This window comes from Aythya marila, assembly GCF_965140915.1.
Source record: "Aythya marila genome assembly, chromosome: 3".
NCBI classification, from domain to species: domain Eukaryota; kingdom Metazoa; phylum Chordata; class Aves; order Anseriformes; family Anatidae; genus Aythya; species Aythya marila.
In genome coordinates, this window is record NC_139044.1 from 118,317,734 (window position 1) to 118,340,333 (window position 22,600).

The 22,600-nt window shown below is 55.4% G+C and overlaps 1 protein-coding gene across 3 annotated transcripts in view; it reads right to left on the reverse strand.

Moving 5' to 3' along the window:
- Positions 1-3,500: 3,500 nt before the first annotated feature.
- OTOF (otoferlin) overlaps positions 3,501-22,600 on the reverse strand; it is a 32,809-nt gene continuing 13,709 nt past the window's right edge. The window contains exons 15-42 of one of the 3 annotated variants that reach the window (XM_082756517.1): positions 22,271-22,371; positions 21,738-21,828; positions 21,141-21,257; positions 19,548-19,700; positions 18,892-19,081; positions 18,394-18,518; positions 17,953-18,087; positions 17,296-17,457; positions 16,332-16,451; positions 15,832-15,993; positions 15,420-15,582; positions 14,486-14,556; positions 13,512-13,541; positions 12,825-12,980; positions 12,385-12,451; positions 10,911-11,065; positions 10,673-10,807; positions 9,938-10,075; positions 9,642-9,769; positions 9,033-9,203; positions 8,368-8,528; positions 7,399-7,541; positions 7,115-7,203; positions 6,792-6,890; positions 5,962-6,203; positions 4,904-5,082; positions 4,636-4,736; positions 3,501-4,381 (exon numbers count right to left, since the gene is read on the reverse strand). In XM_082756517.1, coding sequence (XP_082612643.1) covers positions 4,201-4,381; positions 4,636-4,736; positions 4,904-5,082; positions 5,962-6,203; positions 6,792-6,890; positions 7,115-7,203; positions 7,399-7,541; positions 8,368-8,528; positions 9,033-9,203; positions 9,642-9,769; positions 9,938-10,075; positions 10,673-10,807; positions 10,911-11,065; positions 12,385-12,451; positions 12,825-12,980; positions 13,512-13,541; positions 14,486-14,556; positions 15,420-15,582; positions 15,832-15,993; positions 16,332-16,451; positions 17,296-17,457; positions 17,953-18,087; positions 18,394-18,518; positions 18,892-19,081; positions 19,548-19,700; positions 21,141-21,257; positions 21,738-21,828; positions 22,271-22,371 — 3,765 coding nt within the window. In that variant the 3' untranslated portion in view covers positions 3,501-4,200. Of the gene's footprint in view, positions 4,382-4,635; positions 4,737-4,903; positions 5,083-5,961; positions 6,204-6,791; positions 6,891-7,114; positions 7,204-7,398; positions 7,542-8,367; positions 8,529-9,032; positions 9,204-9,641; positions 9,770-9,937; positions 10,076-10,672; positions 10,808-10,910; positions 11,066-12,384; positions 12,452-12,824; positions 12,981-13,511; positions 13,542-14,485; positions 14,617-15,419; positions 15,583-15,831; positions 15,994-16,331; positions 16,452-17,295; positions 17,458-17,952; positions 18,088-18,393; positions 18,519-18,891; positions 19,082-19,547; positions 19,701-21,140; positions 21,258-21,737; positions 21,829-22,270; positions 22,372-22,600 lie in introns of all 3 variants that reach the window. The other 2 variants (XM_082756516.1, XM_082756515.1) reach the window with 2 other exon arrangements.

Consider the following 22,600-nt stretch of genomic DNA (forward strand, 5'->3'; position numbering starts at 1 on the left):
GGTCAAATAAAATTGTACATGTATGGTATAGAAGGGCATCGAGTAGATTGTAAACCTGCAGTACTCAGGCAGTGAGAAATGGGAGACATCAGGTGTCGGGTAATAGGGGATATAAGGTTAGGATCAACTTTTACTGCTTGCAGGATGCCCGCCGTTAATCTCAAATAAAATAGCTGCACAGAAGATGTGTCTGAAGAAAATTCATGAGATTTTTCTCACACCCCCAACAGCAAGCGAGTGTGGACAGGAGTTTTATTTGAGAATCCCGTGACTTGAGCTTTCCTGAGCTGCTCCTTCCCCTCCTGTTTCACGCTCCCCCACTCTCATCTGCCTGGATTTGGCTGTGCCCACCCTGGGGCAGCTCCCTTCCCTTCTCACAAGGGCTTTCTCCTGCCGACCCTCGGCCACCAGATCCTTGACACGCGAAGCCAGGACGCTCGGGTTTGTCCCTGCTGTCCCTGCGTGGGGACGCTGGGTGCAGCCCTGGGGCCATTCCACCCATTGTGTGGCAGTGGGGTGGAACTATCGCATCACACCACGGCCAGCTTCGGGGGGCTTCGGGGGGCTCAGTGTCACTTTGCCTTCGTGGTGGTGAGCCAGAGGCTGAGCGAGAAATTAAATTAGTGGCTTAGGAGTGTGGAGCTGGGAGAAGGAGCAAGGAGGCGGGTAGGAGCAGGCAGCATTGCTATGGCCCCAGCCTCCCCTTCCCTTGGAGTCTCACTGGGTTTTTTAGCCTCCCCAGGGCTCCTTCCAGCCCTGCTTGATGCTGCTGTGGGAGCGTTGGGATGAGAGCATGAGGAGCCCGATGCTAACCTCTGGTTGTGTTTTGGTGGCTCTGTTACACAGGACGGGGACTGGGCACACGCCATTGACTATCTACGAGGTGCAGTCCCCGTGGCCCGATGTGGGTGCTGGGACAGCTGGCCTTGTGGTTCTTCATCGTCCAGCTGCAGACTCTGATGAAGGTGCTTGGCTTCCACTCGCTCTGGGGCCAAACGGTGTCAGCAGCCATCGTGGTTGCCAAATCCGTGAGGATGATATCGCCAGAGGTAACGAAGCACCCGGTGCCCAAGCCCAAGAGCTGCTCCTGGGCTCCTCAGGGCATCTGCCATGCCCCCAGGGCCAGGGGATGGATCATGGTGGAAGGGAAATGTTGCTGGATAAGTTTTGTGCACTCGCAGGGGACTGCTAAGAGGAGGAGCACGTGGAGGAGCAGGAGGGTGCGGCGAAGAGCCCTGAGGAGGCTCGTGAAGAGGCACGTACGCAGCGGGAGATGCAGAGGGAGGTGGGTGTCATGGAAAGCAGAACGGCTGACGGAGGGCCAGGGTTGATTGAAGCTCACACACAGCACAACCCCTTTGCTCCAAGCCTCTTTTTTGGATGCCCCAAACCCAGGTCCCCGCTCCGTGCCCACCCTGGACCTCTTCAGGGCCTCCCTGATGGCGTTTCCATCTCAAGGGGGTCCAAGGGGAGCCCTGCAGCCCCTCAAAACCACCTCCTTTCTCCCTGCCAGCTTGAGACAGAGGTGGCTGCGTGCTGGGCAGCCCCGGCGGTACTGGCTGCGGTCGGCGAGGAGAAGGGGCTGCATCTTCTGCGACCAGCGACATTCCCCCTTGGTGCCCACGGTGGCCGTCTCCATGCCTGCAGGAATGCCGGGAGAGGTGCTGATCAGCTCCCCTCCATCATCGCCCGCACCTCACAGGGTGAAACGAATCCGCTTCGGTAAATCGTAGGAATGCAAATAAACAGGGGTGGTTCTGGAACGTGGCCGGGAGGTTTATTTGCGAAAGCCTTGATGCGAGTTGTCCTGACTTGCTCTCCCTCTCCTTTCCCTGCTGTTTCATGCTCCCTCATTCTCCTCCCCATAGCCACACAAACATCCCAGTGGGGTGTGCAGGGGCCTGGCTGGGATCCCTGGTACAGTGCAGAGGACAAGGGACCCCTGAGGTGCCTTGGAGTGGTGACAAGCCATCAGCCATGGGGGGCTTCCTGCCTCCTGGGGTGTGCTGCACCCACAAACCCTCAATGGGGAGGTGTTGGGGCAGCTTCCTCAAGGGCTTCACTGCCTTCTGCAGTGCTCTTTTGTGTGTGAATGTCCAGATTTTAGGGAAGGAGTGGCTTGGGAAGTGCCCACTGCCCTGACAAATGTCCCTTGGCAATTGCAATAGCCTTGAGGAGGGAACACCCCTCCTGCAGTGCCACTTTGCCAGCAGCTGCCCAAACCACAGCAGGTCTCTGAAGATTGCCCCCCAAGGGACTGCTGGGGACACAAACCACCAAATCCAGCTGCTGTGGGAGCAATGTGAGAGCTCGGCTGAGAGCTCAGCAGTGAAACCGAGACTTTATTGACAGAGTACAAGAGCAGCGTCCTAAAAACACCCCCGAGAGTCATTCCAGTAGTGGATGAGGGTCTTGCACACTTGAAGCTGAGCATGGTGGGTCTGCAGCAGCTGAGTATGGCAGAGAGCTTAGAAGAGAGCCCTTCCTTCCCTCCTTTCCCAGTAAACACAGCCAGAAATATTCCAACCCCAGTGCATCTGGATGAGCACAAACCAAAGCCATGAGTGAGACGGGCAGGGGGAGCTCATGCAGGGACAGAGGCAGTGGCTCCCTGTGAGCCCCAGGGGTGTCCAGCCAGCACCCGTGCTGGGTTGGTGCCCTGGGAAGATGCTTGTGCCTCTGTACGGGTGAGTTTTGGATGGGGCTCTCCCCACCTTCTGGGTCAGTGATGTGGTGCTGGGAATAAACCACAGCTCGGCTCCCGGTGCTGGCACTGCAGGTTGTGGGGTAAAATGCCATGTGGGGGCACAAAGACAAGAGGGGACAGGGGCAGGCGGGACCAAGCAATGAGGTCTCAGCCTTTACCCCCTGATGCATATGTTAGACATCTTCTCTCCTGCCATCAAAGCATTATATTCCAAAACCACCTCATCGGTGTGCTGGATAATAATGCACAGCTCAAAACTGGGTGGCCGAGCTAGGCACACATGGAGGTCACGCAGCCAGAGATGGAGGTGGAGAGGCAGAGACAACACAGAAGACAGTGGCGTTGGCTGGTCAGGCAGCAGAGAAGGGCTGATAGGAGCCAGCCCCAGAACAAGAGCAGCTCCAGCAGCACCCACAGGCACCAGAGCCCCCTCCAGCCCCAGCCATGCTGCCTGTCCTCCCCTCAGCCAGGACAAGATGTCCGCCGAGGTGGCCATGGCACCTCACAAAATGGCCGCCTTGTTTTCCACACTGGGCCTGCTGCCCTCAGGGAGTACCAGCACTGAAAGTCACAGAATCACAGAATCACAGAATTTCTAGGTTGGAAGAGACCTCAAGATCATCGAGTCCAACCTCTGACCTAACACTAACAGTCCCCACTAAACCATATCCCGTCACCAGCAACACGAGAGCTCAGCCGAGAGCTCAGCAGTGAAACCGAGACTTTATTGACAGAGTACAAGAGCAGCGTCCTAAAAACACCCCCGAGAGTCATTCCAGTAGTGGATGAGGGTCTTGCACACTTGAAGCTGAGCATGGTGGGTCTGCAGCAGCTGAGTATGGCAGAGAGCTGAGAAGAGAGCCCTTCCCTCCCTCGTCCCCAATATACACAGCCAGAAATGCCCCAGCCCCGATGCATCTGGGTGAGCACAAACCAAAGCCATAAAAGATGGCCAAGGGGAGCTCACGCGGTGACAGAGGCTGTGGCTCCCTGTGAGCCCCAGGGGTGTCCAGCCAGCACCCGTGCTGGGTTGGTGGCCCTGGGAAGAGGCTTGTGCTGCTGGACGCTTCCCTGCCTCTGTCAGCACCCCAGAAAGGGCAGAGCAGGGCAGGGCTGGCCCCTTGCACAGCCCCAGGGCTCCATTTCTGAATGTCCTCCAAGGAGCATTTGGGGAGCCTCCCGCAATGCAGCCCCAGCTCTTGCATCGCTTCCTGCTGCAGCAGAGCAGTGGGCAAAGGGGTCCAGGACCCCCAGCCTGAGTGCCCCACAGTGGCCGGCTGGTCACTGCTACTAGCCCAGGATGCCCAGCCTCAGGGTCAGAGCCTTCCTCCGGACCCATTTCTTTAGTAATAAAGCCAGAAATGGGATCCGTGGAGAAATGCAGCAGAGGAGGGCCAGCAGCAGTGAGATGTCCCCCGAGGCCACGGGCAGGAGAAGGGCACGGGGCTGGGGCAGGAGGTGGCGCTGGGCTGGGGGCTGGCTGCCCCCGTGCTTCATGCCCCCAGGAGCTTCTTGACCATGTAGCCTGGCATGCTGTAGAGGAAGAGGGCCACCATGATGAGGAGCAAGAGGGCCAGCACGATTTTGATGATGAGCCACTTGTAGCGGGTACAGATGAGGTATTTGATGGACTTGAGCGGGTTGAGGAACCAGATGAAAGACGTGTCGGGGCGGCTGCCGGGGAAGGAAACGCGTGTTTTCATGGATGCCATGGCCATGGGGAGGGCAGGCAGCATGGCTAGGGATATGGTGGGCAAAGGGAAGCCCTGGGACCCCCTTCCCTGGGCTATTTTGCATCATTTCTACATCCCCTGAGGTGTAACCCTTCTTCACCTCCCCACTATGCCTCCCTCCCTGAGGACCACCCCACAAAAAGATACCCTACAAGCCCAGGTATCTGCTGGGAGGGAGAGGGCTTTCCTACTTACTTGGGTTTTTCCAGGGGGTCAGGCTCATTGCGAGCCAGCCCGGCAGGGGATTTCTCTGCCTCCTCTGCAGTCAGGAGGTGTAGTTCAGCCTCGACTTTCCCCTGCACGGAGAGAGATCTGCTGAGCTCGAGGCAATGCTCCCCACCTGCCCCCTCGAGACATAGGAACAGAGGGGGCCTGAGGGAGCAGAAGTATCTCTAGGGGGTGTTCTGCAAAAAGCACCATCCCCACGACAGAAAACCACCCCCTTCTCCCTCCCCATCCTTACGGTGACCTCCAGCTCATCGTTCTCATCCCTGGCCACAAAGGGCCACCAGCCTTTCACCCGCTTCTGCTTGAAGATCGAGACCATGGGCAGCTCCGCCTCGTTTGTCACCATCTCCAGGCTGCACAGCTTTGACGTCTTGGCTCCCCGGGGGAAGCGGTTCAGGTCCAGCTCGATGGCCCCTGGCAGGAGACGACGGGAAGCAAAGATGTTGGCACCCCCGAAATGAGAGACCTTGGTTAGAGATGATCTTGGAAAACTTTTCTGGGAACTCAAAAGCTGACATCTTTGCTATGGGGACAGCCTTTGAACAGCAGCAGTGGAAATAAAGGCTCTCATTCTATCTGCTCTTATACCTAAAGGGGTGGGAGAATTCAAGTTGTGCTTTTGCAGTGTAAAATCCCACAAACGCTGCATATTTGAACGTGATCGTGCAGGCATAGCAGTGGCATAGCAGTGGGGGGTATGTTAAGCAAAAAAGGGGACAGCAGAAGGTCCTGCCGCCCCAAAATAAGGGAGATAGCTAAGAAAAACAAGACGAGCAGCGTGAAATCAGGAAAAACAAAAATCATAGGCATGAGAGAAGAAGGGAAAAAAAAGGAGGAAAAGGAGAAATTAGAAGTTGGTCAAACAAAATTGTATATATGTGGTATGGGAAGGTGTTGAGTAGGTTCTGAACCTGTAGTACTCAGCCCACAAGGAAACGGGAGGAATCAAGCATGGGGTGATAGGGAATATGAGGTTAGGATACACTTTTGCTGTGTACTCCTGTTTGCAGGATGCCCGCCGTGGCAATCGTGAATAAAAATTCTCCTTCCCTGAGATCTGGCGTTGTTGGCTGCAGATTGTTTTATATATAGGGGTTTGCAGGATCTTGGGGCTTGAGGAGCAGGGCTGCCCTCCCAGGCTCTGTTCCCATCTTGGTGTCATCTCACCCCACATCCCTCTGCTGAGGGACCCCTGCCGACCACCCCATTGCCCCAGCTTACCGAGGAAATCATCAGAATCATCAGAATCAGCGGAATCATCGGCAAAAATCATCGGAAATCATCCCTTCTTACCAAGGAAATCATCGGCCGAGAAGTGGTCGGCATCCCACACCTGTAGGGTGAGCCGGGCCGGGATCTTGTACTCGGTCTCGTCCCAGGAGAACATGGACTCCTTCTTGGAGATGACGATCTTCTCCTCCGCCGTCAGGTAGTCGAAGGGGAAGATGTAGCGCCAGTTGAAGTTGCCCTCGCCGGTCAGCGAGTGGTAGTGGACGTCCGTGTCCTGCTTGTCCTCCTGCTGGCCCTTCAGCCACCTGCAGGGCCCGGAGGGGTGACAGGGGTGACGTGCCCTCAGGGCGGGGAGCAGAGGGCATGGGGACATCCTGCACGTGCAGCTGGGATGTCTCCAGGCCAGCAAGGCATGGATAAACTGGAAAAACCTGGAGCTATAAGCATTGGGGTGGGGTTGCTTGAAGGACTGCAGCAACCTCTCCAAGGGGCAGCACGGGCATGGGGCACAAGGCCCTAAAGTGACCAGTGGGGTATGAGGGCAAGAAACCCTATAGTCTGACCCCCACCGACTGCAGGTGTCCACAGAATCCCTATTTCACATCTATCTGAGCCCCTCAGAAGGATTTAGGGTCGGCTGCAGTCAGCTTTGGGGTGGGGTTGTCTCTGCTGACCCAGCCTCCAGCAAAGGGACCTGAGGAGCCCAGTTTGGCCCGATAATAACCCACGGCTCCAAGCAGCCAGAGATGGAGGTGGAGAGGCAGAGACAGCACAGAAGATATCAGCAGGGTTGGTGCTCGCTGACCCCGCACCCACAGCTCCCCCAAAACCCACCCTGGGGTCCCCCAGGTTGAAGTAAAGGGGGTGGCAGGGGCTGGCCGCGCTCTACCTACCCCCGGACAAAAATGTCGCTGGATTTCTCGCCCGTGAAGTAGTCGTCGTCCTCCAGGATGACCTCGTCTGTGTTCCACACTATCACCCGGAGCTCGTATCTGGCAGGAGGGAAGGAGACGAGGAGGGGAAGCGGTGGGGAAAGGGGCAGGAGAAATGGGAACCCTCTGGAAGGGAAGGACACCGCCTGGTGCCTCCAGTTTTGGGATGTCTGGTCGGGGTGCCCAGGCAGAGGGCTGGGTTGTGGAGCAGCAGCAGAGCAAGGAGAAGTGGGGCTGCCCCCAAGCTTTGGGTTTTCCCCACAGATTTGGGAGATTTTCCTTACTTCTTTGGTTTCCTGGGGGAAATATCGGTGGCGGGGCCAGGCGCTGGCATATCCATGGGGAACATGTCCACCCACATCTCCAGCCGACCCTGCAGGGTCGGAGAGGTGCAATCAGCTCCCCGGATCCCTCCTTGCTCCCAGACCCCATAACATCCCCCACCAGCTTCTCTGTGGGGCAGGATGGGGCTCCCCCGTGCCAGGAGTCCTTGCCCACCCTCCTGGCGTGCTGTGGTGGACACGGGGCACCCAGGGGACCCAGAGGCTTGGGGTTATGCTCTGAGGACCTGCTCGATGCCCGGCTTGTCGGGGTTGAGCAGCGGGCGCGTCTCCACGTGCTCGGGGACCAGCTTGCAGCCTGCCCGTGGGATGTCCTCCCAGTGGCGCAGCACGGTCAGGGCCAAGTGTTCGTCCGTCTGCTTCTTCTGGCCTGCGAGGGCAGGAGTGTGAGATGTGTTCATCTGATTCCTGTCAGTATGGAACAATGCTAGGGCCGCATGGGGTGATGGATGTGACCTTCTGTCTTACATACCCTTGTATAACCACAAATCTAAGAAAAACAGAGTGGTTGATGTGTATAATTCTTGTATCTTGCAAAGGAATGGTCCAGCAATTTGTGTCAATAGAGAGCTTGAAGGGAAATGTGTTTTTAGGCTTTTTCTTGAAGTCTCTGATATCTGGGGGGTTTCAGAATAACTGAAATATGGCTATTGCACAGGACACTATGCAAGTCTCTGATATCTGGCCAGGAGATTAAGGAGACTGGGAGAGCTGAAGGATGACTAAAAGACAAAGCTTTCAGGGGATGCTGCACAAGTCTCTGACATCCAGCCAAGCTGGACAAAGGAGAAGGACGAGGGAGGAAGACTATGAGCCTTCAGCATGAGAGACCCCCAGAGACCCCCAGAGGGACCACTGGAGACTGATACGCGTGCTCCAGTTTTGGGTTTGGATTCTGGAAATGAATTATAATAACCCTGTTTTTTTGTAGAAGTATTAATGAATATGTATCAGCCTAGGAGCATAAAAACCAGCTGCTTGATGTAACTGGTGTGTGTCTTGGTGGAGCAGAGACCCCCGGCGCACCCAGCGCTGTTTGCTTACCTCTATTCCTTTAATAAATTGTAAACTTTGATTCTAGTCCTATTCTGAAGTCTGAGCCATTTATGGGGCCACCAGAGCTGTCTCCAGCCCTGGATGATGAAAAAATGCCCAAAGCCCAGCTCCCCCCAGCCCTCACCCCCCGGGGCTGGTACCGTTTTCATCCTCGATCTCCGTGGGGCCGGTGAAGACCCTGTTGGCCACTTTCACTCTTCCTCCTGGCCCGAAGTGCGGCCCGTCCACCTTGCCCTCTTTGCACAGCTTGGAGAGGATTTGCGAGGGCTTCATGGGGTCACGCCAGACGTTATACCCGTGTCTGCAAACAGGAGCGCAGGGGCAGTGAGGTAGTGGCAAGACCTGGAGGAAAAAGCCATTTCGCTCCCCAGCGAGGTAAATACTCCTGCCATGAAGCATCCAGCATTCACGGGGGAAGCATCTGAGGCTCCAAATCTGAAGCCTGAGAGCGGACGAGGTCCCTCTGCACCCCGATCTCTACCCTTTGCTAGCACCTTTCCACCCCAACCCCTTTCCTTTGCGCTACCTCCGACCTCCGTGCACCCTGCTTGACTTTGAAGCTCCGCTTTGCTCCTTTGCTCACCCACCTACTTTGCTCACCCCACCAGTGCCCCTCAGCCCCTTCTGGTGCCATCGCCCCTCTCTTTCCATCCTCAACCCCAGGAAGAGGAAAGGTACAGCACAGACTTCCCCATCAGCAGCCCACGGAAGAGGGAGATTCCTGCAGGAAACCTAGGCTTGGTGTGGAAGACGAGACAGAGATGGGTCCAGGCAGGAGAGCGGGCAGGGAAAGCTGTGTTCGTACATGGAGTAGGTCTGTGACACCCCGCAGGTGGCTCGGTGCTTGCTGTAGTAGCGGTTCTCCAGGTCGATCTTGGTCTCCCCGATCAGGTCGTCCGTCCCCACCAGGTCCCAGTCGTACACTGCCACCGTCAGCATGGACTCCATGGGGAAGGTGGCCTCGATGTCGAAGGATCTGGGGCAGGGGAAGGCGGATGGGGAGCAAGAGGACACGCTGAGGTACTGGGCTGCTGCTCAAAGCCACCCGTGGGCGAGGTGGCTCTGTCCCGAGGTCATTGCTCGGCCTGGGTGCCTCAAAAACCCCAAAATTGAGTTTGTGTCACTGTGGAGCTGGGCAATCCCCTCACTGGAGTTCAGGCCTCACGTTTCCTACAGCAGATGCTTAAATGTGATCAGATATGGACACCTAAACATCCTTTACTCTTTGACTATGCTCCTACTAAAGGATAAATGGCTTAATTGAGGATGTCTACACTGCTTGCAGTGTGATGAGCCCCATCTTTTGAACCCCAAACAGCTGTGGGATGAACAGGGTGCAGGTCCAAGGGTTTTCAAGCTTGTCTCGGGCTTAGCTCACCCCTTCTGGGTGCGAACAAGGAATTGGGCAACTCACTTTCCGAAGACAGGGTTCAGCTGCTTGGAGATGTAGTTCTCCTTGTCCTTGATGTCTGTCTTCCCCAGCTTGATGGCGATGTAGGGGTCAGCTTTCCCGTTGATGTCAGCAGGATGCAGATCCGTGGCCTGGGGAGGGGGAGAGAGAAAAGAGAGGCATCAGCTCCATCCGTGCTGGTGATCAAATCAGGGACGGCCCCGATCTTGGTCCTTAAAACCAAGGGAGGTCCTCCAAGGGAGGATCTTGGTCCTTAAAACCCGAGGGAGCTCGGGATCAGCCCCTGCTCTTGTGCTCACCCGCACGATGTAGACCCGGACCAGCACGTTGATGGGGTCGTTGCTGGGGATCCCCTGGAACATGCCGAAGGTGGGGTCGTACCCTGCCTCCTTGGTGATATCGTCGGGGAGAGGCACTTTGTAGACGCACAGGGAGCCCTGGAGCAAGAGAAGGAGTGCACAGCCTGAGCAGAGCCCTGCTGCCCCGGGAAGGAGGGTGCACGGGCAGGGATTTCCAGGAGGAAAAGTGACATTGGGACAACGAGCTGGGATCCTGTGCTGGGCAGGGGCGGTCCTGGGCCAGAGCATCACTTAAACACAAGCAAAGAGCTAAATTGGCATTAATTGGCTTAATCTGCCAAGCTCTCAACCTCCAAGAGCAGCTCCTTTCATGCAAGAATCCTACAGCTGGCAGAGGTGCTCCTGCATCGCCTGGGGGCTGGCAGTGAGAAAGGGTCCTCAGAGAAACCCCAGGGCAAGACTTATTTCTCCAGCAGGCAAAGAGGAGCTGATTTTCCCTCGGATTTCTTCAAGGGCTGTGAGACATCCATTTGCCTGCAGATCATCCCTGTGGATGCTCTACCTGGAGCCATCTGATTCCCGGGGCTGCCCTTGGAGGCTCTCCCTCCCTGCACGGTGCTGTGGCTGGGGCAAGGCAAATCGTTTTCTATTTCTATTCCTGCTAAAAACCTTCAGGAGAGAAGCCTGCAGGCAAGGGCTGCCCCGGTCCTGGTCCAGCCCAGCACCCGGACTCACTTTGAACCTCCCCACTATCCTCTCCTCCTCGGTTGCGTTGTCGTCGTTGTCCCCAATCTTCCCACGGAGCAGGTTGAAGGTGTGCAGCCAGTCCTCGAAGTTATCAAACTCTGCTTCCAGCTCTTTGTTGAAGACCTAGGTGACGGAAAAGAGGGGAATCGGGTGAAAAAAAAAGGGCTGCAGGTAGCTGGGACTGCCTCCAATCCTGCTCCTGCTCCTGGCCTGCTGGCACACTCACCTTCAGCTCGTCGATCTTCTGCTTGTTCTTCTTCTCGGGGAGCTCAGGGGCTGCCTGCTGCTTCTTCTTCTTGTCGTCTTTGGGTGCCTTGGACTTCTCCTTGCTCTTTGCCTGGCCCTTGAAGCCTTTCATGGGAGAGTCATCAAGTTTGATTTCTGAGGCCGAGGGGAAGCAGCGGGGATGGAGGAGATGGAAATGAGGATGGGGGGAAGACAGGGAAAGGGGGGGACTCGATCAAAGTCCTTAAAACAGGAGGAACGTGAAAGCTGACAGCCTGCAGCTCCCAGCCCAGCCCTGGAGCAACCTTTTGAGCCTTCTCCTGTCTTTCCCTGAGCCTGGCCATCGCTGCACAGCATCTCCAGGAGCCCAGGCAATGCCTCGATGGCCTCGATCCACCAGCTTTTGTGACTGCTGGGCAGCTCAGACGGGGACAGACGGACGGCCACGAGGACGTGGTGTGGAAAGGAAAGGAGGAAGGAATGGGAGTGCCAAGGGGAGATGGATCCTGCTCAGAAGGCAGGACAAGAGTGGTGCGGGATACAAGACACCCCCGGCAGCCCTGCCACGACAGCAAGCCCAGGAAGAAGCTGCTCGGAGTCATCTCAGCCAAGAAATTTTGCATTACCCAGGCAAAACAACGACCTTGCATCATGTGGATGTGGGATGTATAGAGAGGATGAGAGAAAGTCCTCAGGGAAACCCTTCCCAGCCCTGCTGGAGGGCCTGGCAAGGGGCTGCAAATGGATAAGGTCACCCCTGGGCAGCACGGCCCAACTCATCGGAATTCCTGGCCCATTATCATTTATATTACAAGTTTTGTTTCAGTCAACTTCAGACACCTGCAGTGCCCCTGTAGGAGCTTCAACCCCCCGATTTCCTTCAGAGACAGATGCTTTTAGGGCACAATTTATCCTATTGCAACATGGAACTGAAAATGGGTCAGAGATCTGGCACTAGAAGCTCGTGTTTTTCTTCGGCCTGTGCTAGGCAGGGAGAGCAGAGCAGGACGCCTTTACGCACAGGTAAAAGCAGGTAAAATGCTTTTTTTAAAAAAGTTTTTTTTAAAAAAATGTTTTTTAAAAAAAAAAAAAAAAAACAGGTAAAACTTCACTTCAAAAGCTGGGACAAAACAAGAAGTTTTCTTTCTTTAAAGCTTCCTGCAGAAGGAGGATGGAAAACGCCACGAAGGAGATCTAGAAGCACCGACTCCTTGGCACGCTCAACACATCTGCATGGCCAAAGCAACACTTCCAGTGACCTAGGAACTGGTGATTGCACAAAAATGCCCTGGGACAGCAGCACGGCTCCCCGCCAGCACCCTGAATTGCTCCACAAAAATCGATCCTGCCTTGGTTTGTACGTGCTGGGAGCGTCTGATGCAGCAGAGGAACACCTGCGTGCTCCAAAAGGGGTGCCCGAGCACCGAGAGGAACCCCGGTCCTTCCCCTGGTGGCCCTGCTCGCCCTCTGCTCACCTTCTGCAATCTCCATTTCTTCCTTTTCCTCTGCTTCTGCTGCGGCTGCTTCCTGCTGCCGGAGTTGCTGGGGGGAAAAAGAAGTGAGCAAGGGGTGGGTGACCGCGTCGAGTTCCCTGTGCTCGCTAGAAGTGACTGCCTGGGGGTCGCAGCTCTCCGGCTGTCCCAGCAGCGAGCTGGGGTCTGGCAGTGCTGGAGGGATGAAAGCTGCTGGGTGCAGGCTGGAGCTGTGAAACAAGCTCTGTTTCACACACCCCCGGTGCACCCACGGAAGGGGAAGCCTGCTCAGCTCTGCCAGCAGGCAAGCAAGGAAAGCAGCACGGCCCCCTTTGGAATTTCCCTTTGGAAATTGCTGAGAGAGAGCTGAGACCTTGCCTGCAGGAGACAACGACGTTCCCCTATTCTACCTTACGTGTCTCACCCCCCTGCTCTGCACCCACCTCCTTCATAGTCTCGATTGAAGCAAAATACTTGGACCACCAGTCCAGCATGCTCTCGTCCGGCTCCTCCTCTTCTACTTCCTCTCCTCCTCCTCCTCCTCCTCCTCCTCCTCCTCCTTTCTTCTTCTTTTTCTTTTTCTCCTTCTCTTCCTCGGACTGCAGGGACGAGGGAAGCAAAGACAGAGAAGGAGAGGGATCAGGTGAAAAGAAAACATCTCCTGATGTGCAGAGGAGGTGGGTAAAGCACTTGAGAAAGCAGAGCCCTCCTGGCTGGGTGGGTTCCTTAGCTCTTTTCCCCTTTTACAGCCACAGGGATGGAGCAGCAAGGTGCCCAGAGCTCCAGGAGACAGTGTCCGAGTCCCAAGACATCCCCTCCTGTCTATCCCTATCATCGATGCATTTTCTAGGCTACAACACCCGCATTGTACATGGCAGCAACCCTCTCTCAGCCCAGGAAAGTGCCCTGCATCCACCTAGAGGTACCACAAATCCTTTAGGGGCTGGTGTCTGGCTGTGCTGGCCATAACCAGCATCCCAATCCCAGGGAACAGCAGGGCTGAGACAAGCCCAGAAATTCTTCCCAGTCTGCAGGTCCCTGCCTTGGCACCCTCTGACAGCGACCCAGAAGGGCAAGAAAAGGGGCACGGAGGGGTGGGAGGAGGGAGGAGGAGCAGCTCCATCACTTACCACGTCCACCTTCACCACCGCCTCGGAGTTCTGCCGCCCGGCGTGGAAGGGAACAGGGAGAGGGAGAGCAGGTTAGCAGCGCAGCCGAGTGCAAGCACACACGGGCACACGGGGAGGTGAATGCTGGAGTGAGATGTTTTTTATCTGATTCGTGTCAGTAGGGAACAATGCTAGGTGTGATGGGTGTGACCTTCTGTCTTACATACCCTTGTATAACCACAAGTCTAAGAAAAACAGAGTGGTTGATGTGTATAGTTGTTGTATCTTGCAAAGGAATGGTCCAGCAATTTGTGTCAATAGAGAGCTTGAAGGGAAATGTGTTTTTAGGCTTTTCCTTGAAGCCTCTGATATCTGGGGGGTTTCAGAATAACTGCTAACTATTATGGCTATTGCATGGGATGCTATGCAAGTCTCTGATATGTGGCCAGGAGATTAAGGAGAAGGGGAGAGCTGAAGGACGACTAAAAGACAAAGCTTGCAGGGGACGCTGCACAAGTCTCTGACATCCAGCCAAGTTGGACAAAGGAGAAGGACAAGAGGGAGGAAGACTATGAGCCTTCAGCATGAGAGACCCCCAGAGACCCCAGAGGGACCACCAGAGACTGATACGCATGCTCCAGTAGGAGGGTTTGGATTCTGGAAACTAATTGTAATAACCCTGATTTTTTTAGAAGTAGTAATGAATATGTATTAGCCTAGGGGCATAAAAACCAGCTGCTTGATGTAACTGGTGTGCATCTTGGTGGAGCAGAGACTCCCGGCGCACCCAGCGCTGTTTGCTTACCTCTATTCCCTTAATAAATTGTAAACTTTGATTATAATCCTATTTTGGGACTGAGCGATTTATAACACCAAGACCCTTCCTTCCAGGATTCAGCCCGGCCCCGTGTTCAGCAGGACAAGGTGGCTCTCTGTTGGGTAGGGTTGGCATCTGGAGAGAGATGCCAGCGTGGCGCTGACACGCCGATACTCACAGCTTCCAGCTTCACCATGGTCTCCATCTTCTTGATGGGAACCTCAGGCTCCATGTTGACCACGATCTCCCCTGTGGGGCGAGAGCGAGGGGCCCCGTTGGCCATGGCCAGGTAGCCTTTGAGATGTTTAGCTGGACAGGGGACAGAGAAAGGGAGAAAAAAGAAGGACAGTGTAGAGAAGAAACTGAGAGCTCGGGTGAGATCCTGCAAGGGACATGCTGGGGTGACGTGTGGCCACCTTGCTGAGAGAAGAAGAGCAGGGAAAATGAGCACAAACCCTTACAGCTTGAAAAAAAAAATCATCATTCCCATAGCAAAGGAAAGCAGGTGGTGAGAAAGGCGAGAAGGGACAAGGAGGATGATTGCCCTGAGAGTAGCAGCACAACTTGCAACCACAGCTCCAGATCTGTGCCCGGAGCCAGGGACGGACCCTAGAAAACTCCCCAAGCTCCCATCTCTGCCCAGCCAAGAGGGCCTCCACCTCCAGCAAGAGTTTTTGAGGAGGGGAGCGATTCCTGTGCCTCTCCAAGCCCTGAGGAGCCGGGCTGGGTGCAGGGACAGTGGCTCGTGATGGGTTTTGCTGTGGGGAATTCCCTGGGGCTGATAGGGAACGGAGGCTGGGATTTGGAAGGTGTCCACCCCCAGCCCCAGTCTGCAGCTTTCCAGTTTTACCCAAATAGCAGCAGCAGGCACAGAGCATGGCAAATCCACCTGGGGGAGCGTGTGGGCTCACAAAGATGCAGAGAGGTTAGAAACGAACAAACTTTCCTTGTCTCACAGGCATCAGGGGGAGCACAAAGGAAAAACTCCACGGGGACTCGGGGCCAGCAGCTTCCCACCCCGTTGTCCCCATCCCCTTCACCGAGAGCAGGAAACATCGAATCTCCTTCTTTGCCCGTGCCCTGCTGTTGCCCACAGCCATGCTCCTGGTTACCTGTCATGTTCCAGTGCTGGGCCTTCTTGTCTGGGGGGCGGTAGATGAATTTTCGGAGGGAGCTGACGGCGTGGGAGCCCACCAGGGTGTAGCGCCCGAAGGCCCGGCAGTCCACCACCCTGATGTTCAGGGGCGGGTGGAGCAGCTCGTTCTCCGGGAGGTCCTGGGGAGCAAAGAGGGGCTGGTTAGCAAGGGATGGATGTTGGCTGTGGGATGTTCACTTTGGTGGGTGGAAAAAGCAGCAGGGACTAAAGCAGGGGTGGTTTAGAGCAGCTCAGCAGGGCAGGGAAAGGCTCCCACCAGCTGGGATGGAGCTCAAGTCCCCTGTTGCTTGAAAAAAAGGGGCTGGGAGCCCCGGTTTGGGTTTCAGAAAGGTTGGGTTTCGGCTGAGGAGCCAGGGGAGAACACTCACCACCTCGAACCACTTGACCAAAGTGCTGAAGTTGGGGTTTTTCTTGTAGTTTTGGATGAGGGCGGACTGCACCCCCTTCCCAGCGCACTCGATGTCCACCCGGGGCCGGTCCACCTGCGCCAGGTTCACTCTCTTCAGGTCCCTGAGCCCCCAGAACAAAATCTAGGAGAGGAGGAGGAGGCAAAGCAGGGGCATGAGAGGGCTGCCCTCAGCTTGGAGGCCACAGGAGTTGGTTCTCAGCATCCCTTGGGAGTGTCTGGGACTGGGAAACGAGTCCTGCAGCATCTCCAGCCAGCAGGGACACCCGCACCCATGGGTGCACTGTGCACAGAGCATCTCGGGCTGTGTTGCCTCCATCTCCACTCTCTACCCAGGCAGCCAAGGGAGAGGGAAGCTGATGGCCAAACCGAAATGCTCTTTAGGCTCGTTGTGGTGCCCATATTTAAGCCAGGGGTGATCCAGTTGCTGAAGATTAAAATCTGGTGCTCCAATGCAATTACCTCCACTCTATATTTGCTCAGCACCGGCCGAATCCCCAGTGGCACCGGCAGGATGGGGCCCCGGTCCATGTCTGTGGGGCCGTCGATTGGGGGCAGGTCCGACTTGCCCCCAGGACCAATCTGGAAGAGATGCAGCTCGGATTAGGATCACAGAACCACAGAATGGGTTGGGTGGGAGGGGACCCTTAAAGCCCACCTCGTGGCACGGCAGAGACCAAAGCCCCAGCTCCGGGGTGCCTTTGGAGCACATCACTGGTTCTGGGGAGGATGGGGTGGCTGCTGGGGTGGCTCCTTGGATGGCTCAACCCATGCAAAGGGACCCCCAGGGGCCACCTCGCAGGCACTGCCAGCTCCTGGGGCACAAAGGAGCTGCCCCAGCTGCGTTAGAGGAGCCTGCAGCCACTCAGCACATCCAAACCCAGCCCTGTGATGAGTTTCCTAGGGCCTCTCTCCTCTTGGCTTGAAGCTCTCATCCCCCCTGCACACCAGGAGGCTGCTGAGACACGGCCCTACAAACGTGACAGTCCCAGTGCATGGAGAAGAAGGCAGGAAAGGGAAGGTTTAACCCTGGTACCTCTGTGTACTATGGGGGTAAAATTTTGCCATATTCTTGGGATGCGGATGTGAATTCTCATCCCTTTTTCCTTAGACCTTCAAATTGGCCATCTCAGAGAGCACCAAGACTCCCGTTGGCATCTCCCAGTGATGCTGTAGGGAGATTGGGCTAATGCAATATTTTAGTGGGATGCCTTGTCCAGAAGGAAACTGGGACTCTCTGCACATCACCTTGACCAGTAAAACTGGGCAGGAGCTGCCCTGCTGCTGGCTCCGTAGCTGTGTTAAACCCTTCTAGCTCCTCTCAGATGTACAAACTACCTGCTGTTTGTGTAAGAACGGACTGACCCCGCTGCCTTCCACCCTCCAGCCCGTCCTTCCCTTCTCTCAGGCTGGGCATTTTTGGTACCTGGAGCAGCTCGAAGGCCGCCAGCAGGTCACCTGCGGTGGAGTTGCCCCTGTAGATCTGGTAGTACTCCAGCTGCGGGGGAAACCGTGGCGGGCAGTACTGCTCGTCTGACATCTTCACCACCGGCTTGGCAAAGGTGCGGCCCATGAAGTCAGCCTTGCCCTGGGGAGAGGAAGAGAGCACTCGGGTTTGCTGGCCCAGTATGAAGCCTCCCAGCTCTCCCCAGTGTGGTCAGATCAGGATCAGCCCCCTGGGGCTGGGACACCAAAGCTCAGCACCAGCTTTCACTGCTGGCTTCCCATCCAAAGGCGCTTCCTAAGGCATCAGCATCTTCAAGTAAGGTGAAGGAGTTGGCCTAGGGCTGGCTTGAGCAGCTACTCTGAAGGGAAAGGCTGATTTAATATCTCCTTGATCCCCACCTCACAAAAACTCTCTCTTCACTCTCCAAAAATAAGCTATCATTCGGTTGAGTCTAAGAGGTTTAATGAGAAGCAGAGGCTCCTAGTCCATGCCCTGGGAGATGTGAGGAGACTTTCTCCCAAGGGTCCAGAGAAAGGCTGCTTCTTGCACCCTCTGCCCTATTCACCTTGCCCATGAGCCAGGAGTGATTACAGGATCTATATCAGAGACATTTTCCTCTGCTGAGTTTCATCTTACCACCGTGTCCTGGTCATAGATCTCAATGACAATTATCGGGGGGTCGTCCCGCATCTCGTGGGCTTCTCCGTACAGCTCCACATTGTCGAAGACCAGCAGCTGGTCCCAGGTTGGGCAGAGGGTCTCATTGAGGACCTGGAAGAAAGGGAGAGGGACTTTCTGGGACCCTGGGCAGGGGCAGCACGCAGGCTGTTGGTCTCAGCTCTCCTGCAGCAGGGGAAGCCATGGGGATGGATTCAGGAGAATGAGCACAGCCCCGGCTTGTCTCAGCCACATCTCAGGCTGCAGATCCAGCACCTGGCTGCATGAATGTTTTTTGGGGTCAGCAAGCCATGGGACATCTCCCAGGGACTCTTCCCAGAAACAAAAAGCCACAACAACGGGAAAGCAGCCACAAGTTATTCCCACTTCCAGCCCTCCAGGTCAGGAGACGGTGCTCACCTCAGTGCATTGGCTCTGGGAGGTGAAGAAGACTCGGGCAAAGGGGTCCGAAAGGCCGCTGCTGTCGGCAGCAAACAAACTCCTGGCCTGGTACATGTGGGCTCGCAGCTGGAAAACCTGCTTCTCTGCAACAGAGAGGGGCAGTGGGACAGCTTGGTATGAAAGTCTGGAGCCCAACCGTGGTGCTCAGCCCAGAGAGCAAGGTCTCTGAGGCATGCTATTGCTCAGGACTGGCATTAATGAAGGAAATTGGTTGAAAACACGGTTCCCAAATGGGTAAGGACTTCCTCAGCATCCTGCTCTCAGTGCACATAAAGGCAGCTATGAACGGGGCAGGAGGAGGAGGCACAAATCCCACACCCCACCTCCCTCTAGGATTCCCCGTGGGACAACTGGAAGCATTTCCCCTTAGCTCCTGGAAGGCAAGTGGTGTCCTACCAGGCTCCCCCTGCCCTCCGTGTCCTGTCCCCAGAGCCACCAAGGGCAGCAAGCTCTTACTGGTGTAAAGGAGGCTGATGGGTGGGAAGGACGGCAGGTTTTGGCCTCTGGCGATCTTCTTCTCCTCGAAGCCACAGGGCAGGCCGCTCAGGAAGTCCTTGCGCTGCTTGTTGAGGCCCAGCCACAAGTAAATCTCCATCTTGGCCTGAACTGTCCAACCGGCAGGTCCAAAACCCCTCTTCCCAGGTAGCTGGGCATAAAGGACAGATGAGTTTAGGTGGAAATAAGGGAGGCCATAAAGTTGGACAGACCACCTCTTGCTGCACTCCCCTTCTAGTGTATTGCTTGTACCCCACTTACACCCAGGGACGCAGCCCTCATCAATTTGGATCATGCCCACTACTCTGTCTCATGTTTTATCTTCTTCCTACCACGTTGGCTTCCTCTTTCCAAGACAAATTTCCCTTTCCTGGCCAGCCGGATCGAACATCTCTCTCCTTACAGACATTTCTCACCCACCAGACTGCTAAGACCAGGGCTTTACACCTCTTAGCAGCACATTTCCACCATCATTAACGGATCTGTTGTGCCTAGTATTCAATCACCAGCAAAACTGGATACCCAACTCCCTCATCTCCATCTCCCATCCTCCCAGTTTGCCCCTTCTCCATCTCCCTCCTCCTGGCTGCAGTTCCCCAGGGAAGATGGGCAGGCACCTTGAGGAAGACGGTCTTCACTTTGGCGCAGTCCTTGCCCATCTCCTCGTCCACGATGGAGTAGAGGATGTCCTTGGAAGGGACGCGGGCGTAGGCAATGCGTTTGTTGTTGCTCATCATCCAGATGAAGATGTCGGGAATGGTGTGCTGGGGCTGCGAACACCAGCAAAGAGCCCTGTCGGTGTCTCAGCTCTTTGACCACTGAGGCACTGGCAGGGCTGTAGACCTTTGGAGGGCAACTTCGGCAGATCCTGCAGGAGATGGATGTGCCTTGTGCCACTTTGGGGTCATTGAAATGGTTTTGAGCCTCCCACTGCAGAATCTTTTCCACTTAAGCAAAGCAGCTGAGAGCCAGTCTCAGCAGGGTGAAGCCTAGCAGGAAAGAAACTGGGATTTACATTTGTTCTAATTGAAATTATTATTATTATAGTTAAAATTATTTTATATTAATATGAAGAAAAAGAAGAAGAAGAAGGAGAAGAAGAAGGAGAAGGAGGAGAAGAAGGAGAAGAAGAAGAAGAAGAAGAAGAAGAAGAAGAAGAAGAAGAAGAAGAAGAAGAAGAAGAAGAAGGAGAAGGAGGAGAAGAAGGAGAAGAAGAAGGAGAAGAAGAAGAAGAAGAAGAAGAAGAAGAAGAACAAGAACAAGAACAAGAACAAGAACAAGAACAAGAACAAGAACAAGAACAAGAAAGAATGATGTTGGGATAGAAGACTAAAGTTTTTTCCTCCCTCTTCACTCAGTGGCTATGGGGGCTGTAGGGCAGGGGCCATGCCTCCGTTCCCTGCTCTGGATGTTTCCCACCATGCCCTACAGTCTGTTTTATGTTCTGTAGTGGAGAGTCCGAGCAGAGGCAGCCCTTACTGCAGCAAGGAATATGTAGTTGAGCCTGGGAGCTTGACATGGGAAGTGAGAACAAGGAGGTGCAACGACTACAGCTTCCACAAGGGCCAGGAACCCCCACTGGCTACACCCCACGGATCCCATCTGAACCTGAAAATATCAGAGGAACGGTAATTTTCTGAAGGAAGGATAAAAAGATCCTGCTGATGAAGCATCTCTTTGGAAGCACTGTGAGGAACTGTAACATAGTGGTGTTACCTCTTACCCATGAGCCGGAGTGAGGCAAGAGCATGCTGCTGTGATAAAAATGAGATGGTTTGAGTCCTGCAGGAGGACAGGGCTGTATCCCACAGCTCTCTGAAGAGCCATGTACTTTACCAGTTCCCTTCCTAGCCAGAAAAGTCCCCCTGGTGATGATTTTGGTGCTGTGTGGACACGTGCCCCCTCCTGATGCATGGGGGCCTCGCTACGGCTGGAGGCTGGGGGCATCACCTTCAGCTCATCCACAAGAGGGCCCAGCTCTGTGGCCAGCTAAGAAGGGCTCTTAAATTCCTTCTAGCTCCAACCAGACAAGCCTGGGAGGCTTGGGGCAGTGTAGAGACGTGGCGAGGCTCCTTGGGCTGTGCGCCGAGGCCCTCTCCCCCCTCAGGCCTCCATGAGGCCTGGCTGCTGCCTCGTGGTGCCGTCCTTGTCCCCATGGTGCCATCCCTGTCCCCATGGTGCTGTCCCTGTCCCTGTGGCAGGGCTCTCACCTCGTCTGCCAGGAAGCGAAGTTTCTGCAGGAAGTTCTGCACCAGCTTCAGCTTGTCCTTCATGGTGTTCTTCTTCACCTGCGACCGCAGGGTCGTGGCTTGCTGGCCCATGTTCTCCTGCGGTTAAAGGAAAGCCCAGGACAGAACAAGGGGCGTGTAGGTTTTCATGGGGTAAATTCCTGGCTTGGTGGGATGCAGCTGGATACAGAAGCTGGTGGCCTGTGCTGAGCCAGCTGGATAAGCCCCTGCTCTTTCTTTTTCTCTTTTGGATGTCTTTTTGCTTGCTTAACTCCCTTGCAAGGAGCTGGGCTACCAGCCCCAAATATTTAGGATTTCTCTACTGCTGGAGCAGCTGCACTTTGCAGGGTTCCCCAAAATCCTCCTTTCCAGTGTCCTCAGCTGTTTGTGAACCTGCGGGACACCTGGGACCTTTGCAAGACCCAAGTGCTCTTGGGTTCCTCTTTTCAGAAACAACCCCCAGCCCTCCGTGCACAGAGAAACCAGCACACCCAGGACCCAAACTCCCCATTGCAGTGCCAAGTTCCTGCCCCGTTCCCAAAAATTCCTCATTTCCCTGCCTGGCTGCATCACACTCACCAGCTCCCGCATGCAGGACTTGAGCCTCTCCCGGTCCAGCCTCGTGCGGGAGGAGTGGTGCTGGTCCTTGTCAGCCAGCGTCACAAAACGCCTATGAAAAGGGTCAGCAGCATGAATTTTATGGGATCCTGATGGCTCAAGCAGCGGGGCTGCCTCTCTGCCACCAGGAGGTCACCTCACTGGGGAGAAATGCCCTCAATTTTTTTGCCCAAGCCACAAGGCAGCCAAAGAAGTGGAAGAAAAAGGAAAGGAAGAAATCCTTTATTGTGAGGGCGGTGAGGCACTGAGCAGGCTGCCCCAAGGAGCTGTGGGTGCCCCATCCCTGGCAGTGCCCAAGGCCAGGCTGGATGGAATTAGGGGATTATAATCCCTCTGGATTTATGGAATTCTACAATCCTATGGCTCAAATGCTCTCCCATCCTCCAGAGGATGACCAGTCAAGGTGAGGCCCCCTCCCAGTGCCACAGCCTTGCCCGTAGCCCTGCAGAGAGCAGGGGTGTGCAGCACACCACCTTTGCCCATCTTTTACTCACAGGCACCCACTGCTCAGCTCCTCCAGGACCCCTCGCAGCCGACGCTCCGGGTGCGGCTTCTCCGTCTTGATCATCTCCTGCACGTCGTTGAGCCCTTCCTCCTGCAGCACAACGGGGGAAGCCATGAGGGAGGCAGTGGGGCAATTTCGTATGGGGGAGATGGATCTGGGTGGTGGGATTAGCTCCATCACCCCCAGTGAGAGTAGCTGGGCTAGGGCCATGGTTTCTTGGCTGTATGTGATAGGTTTTATTTTTGTGGGTCCTTTTTGGACCCCTCTAATCCACTGTCTGCTCTTGTGAGCCTCCACCTGCACTGCATTCATCTCTGGG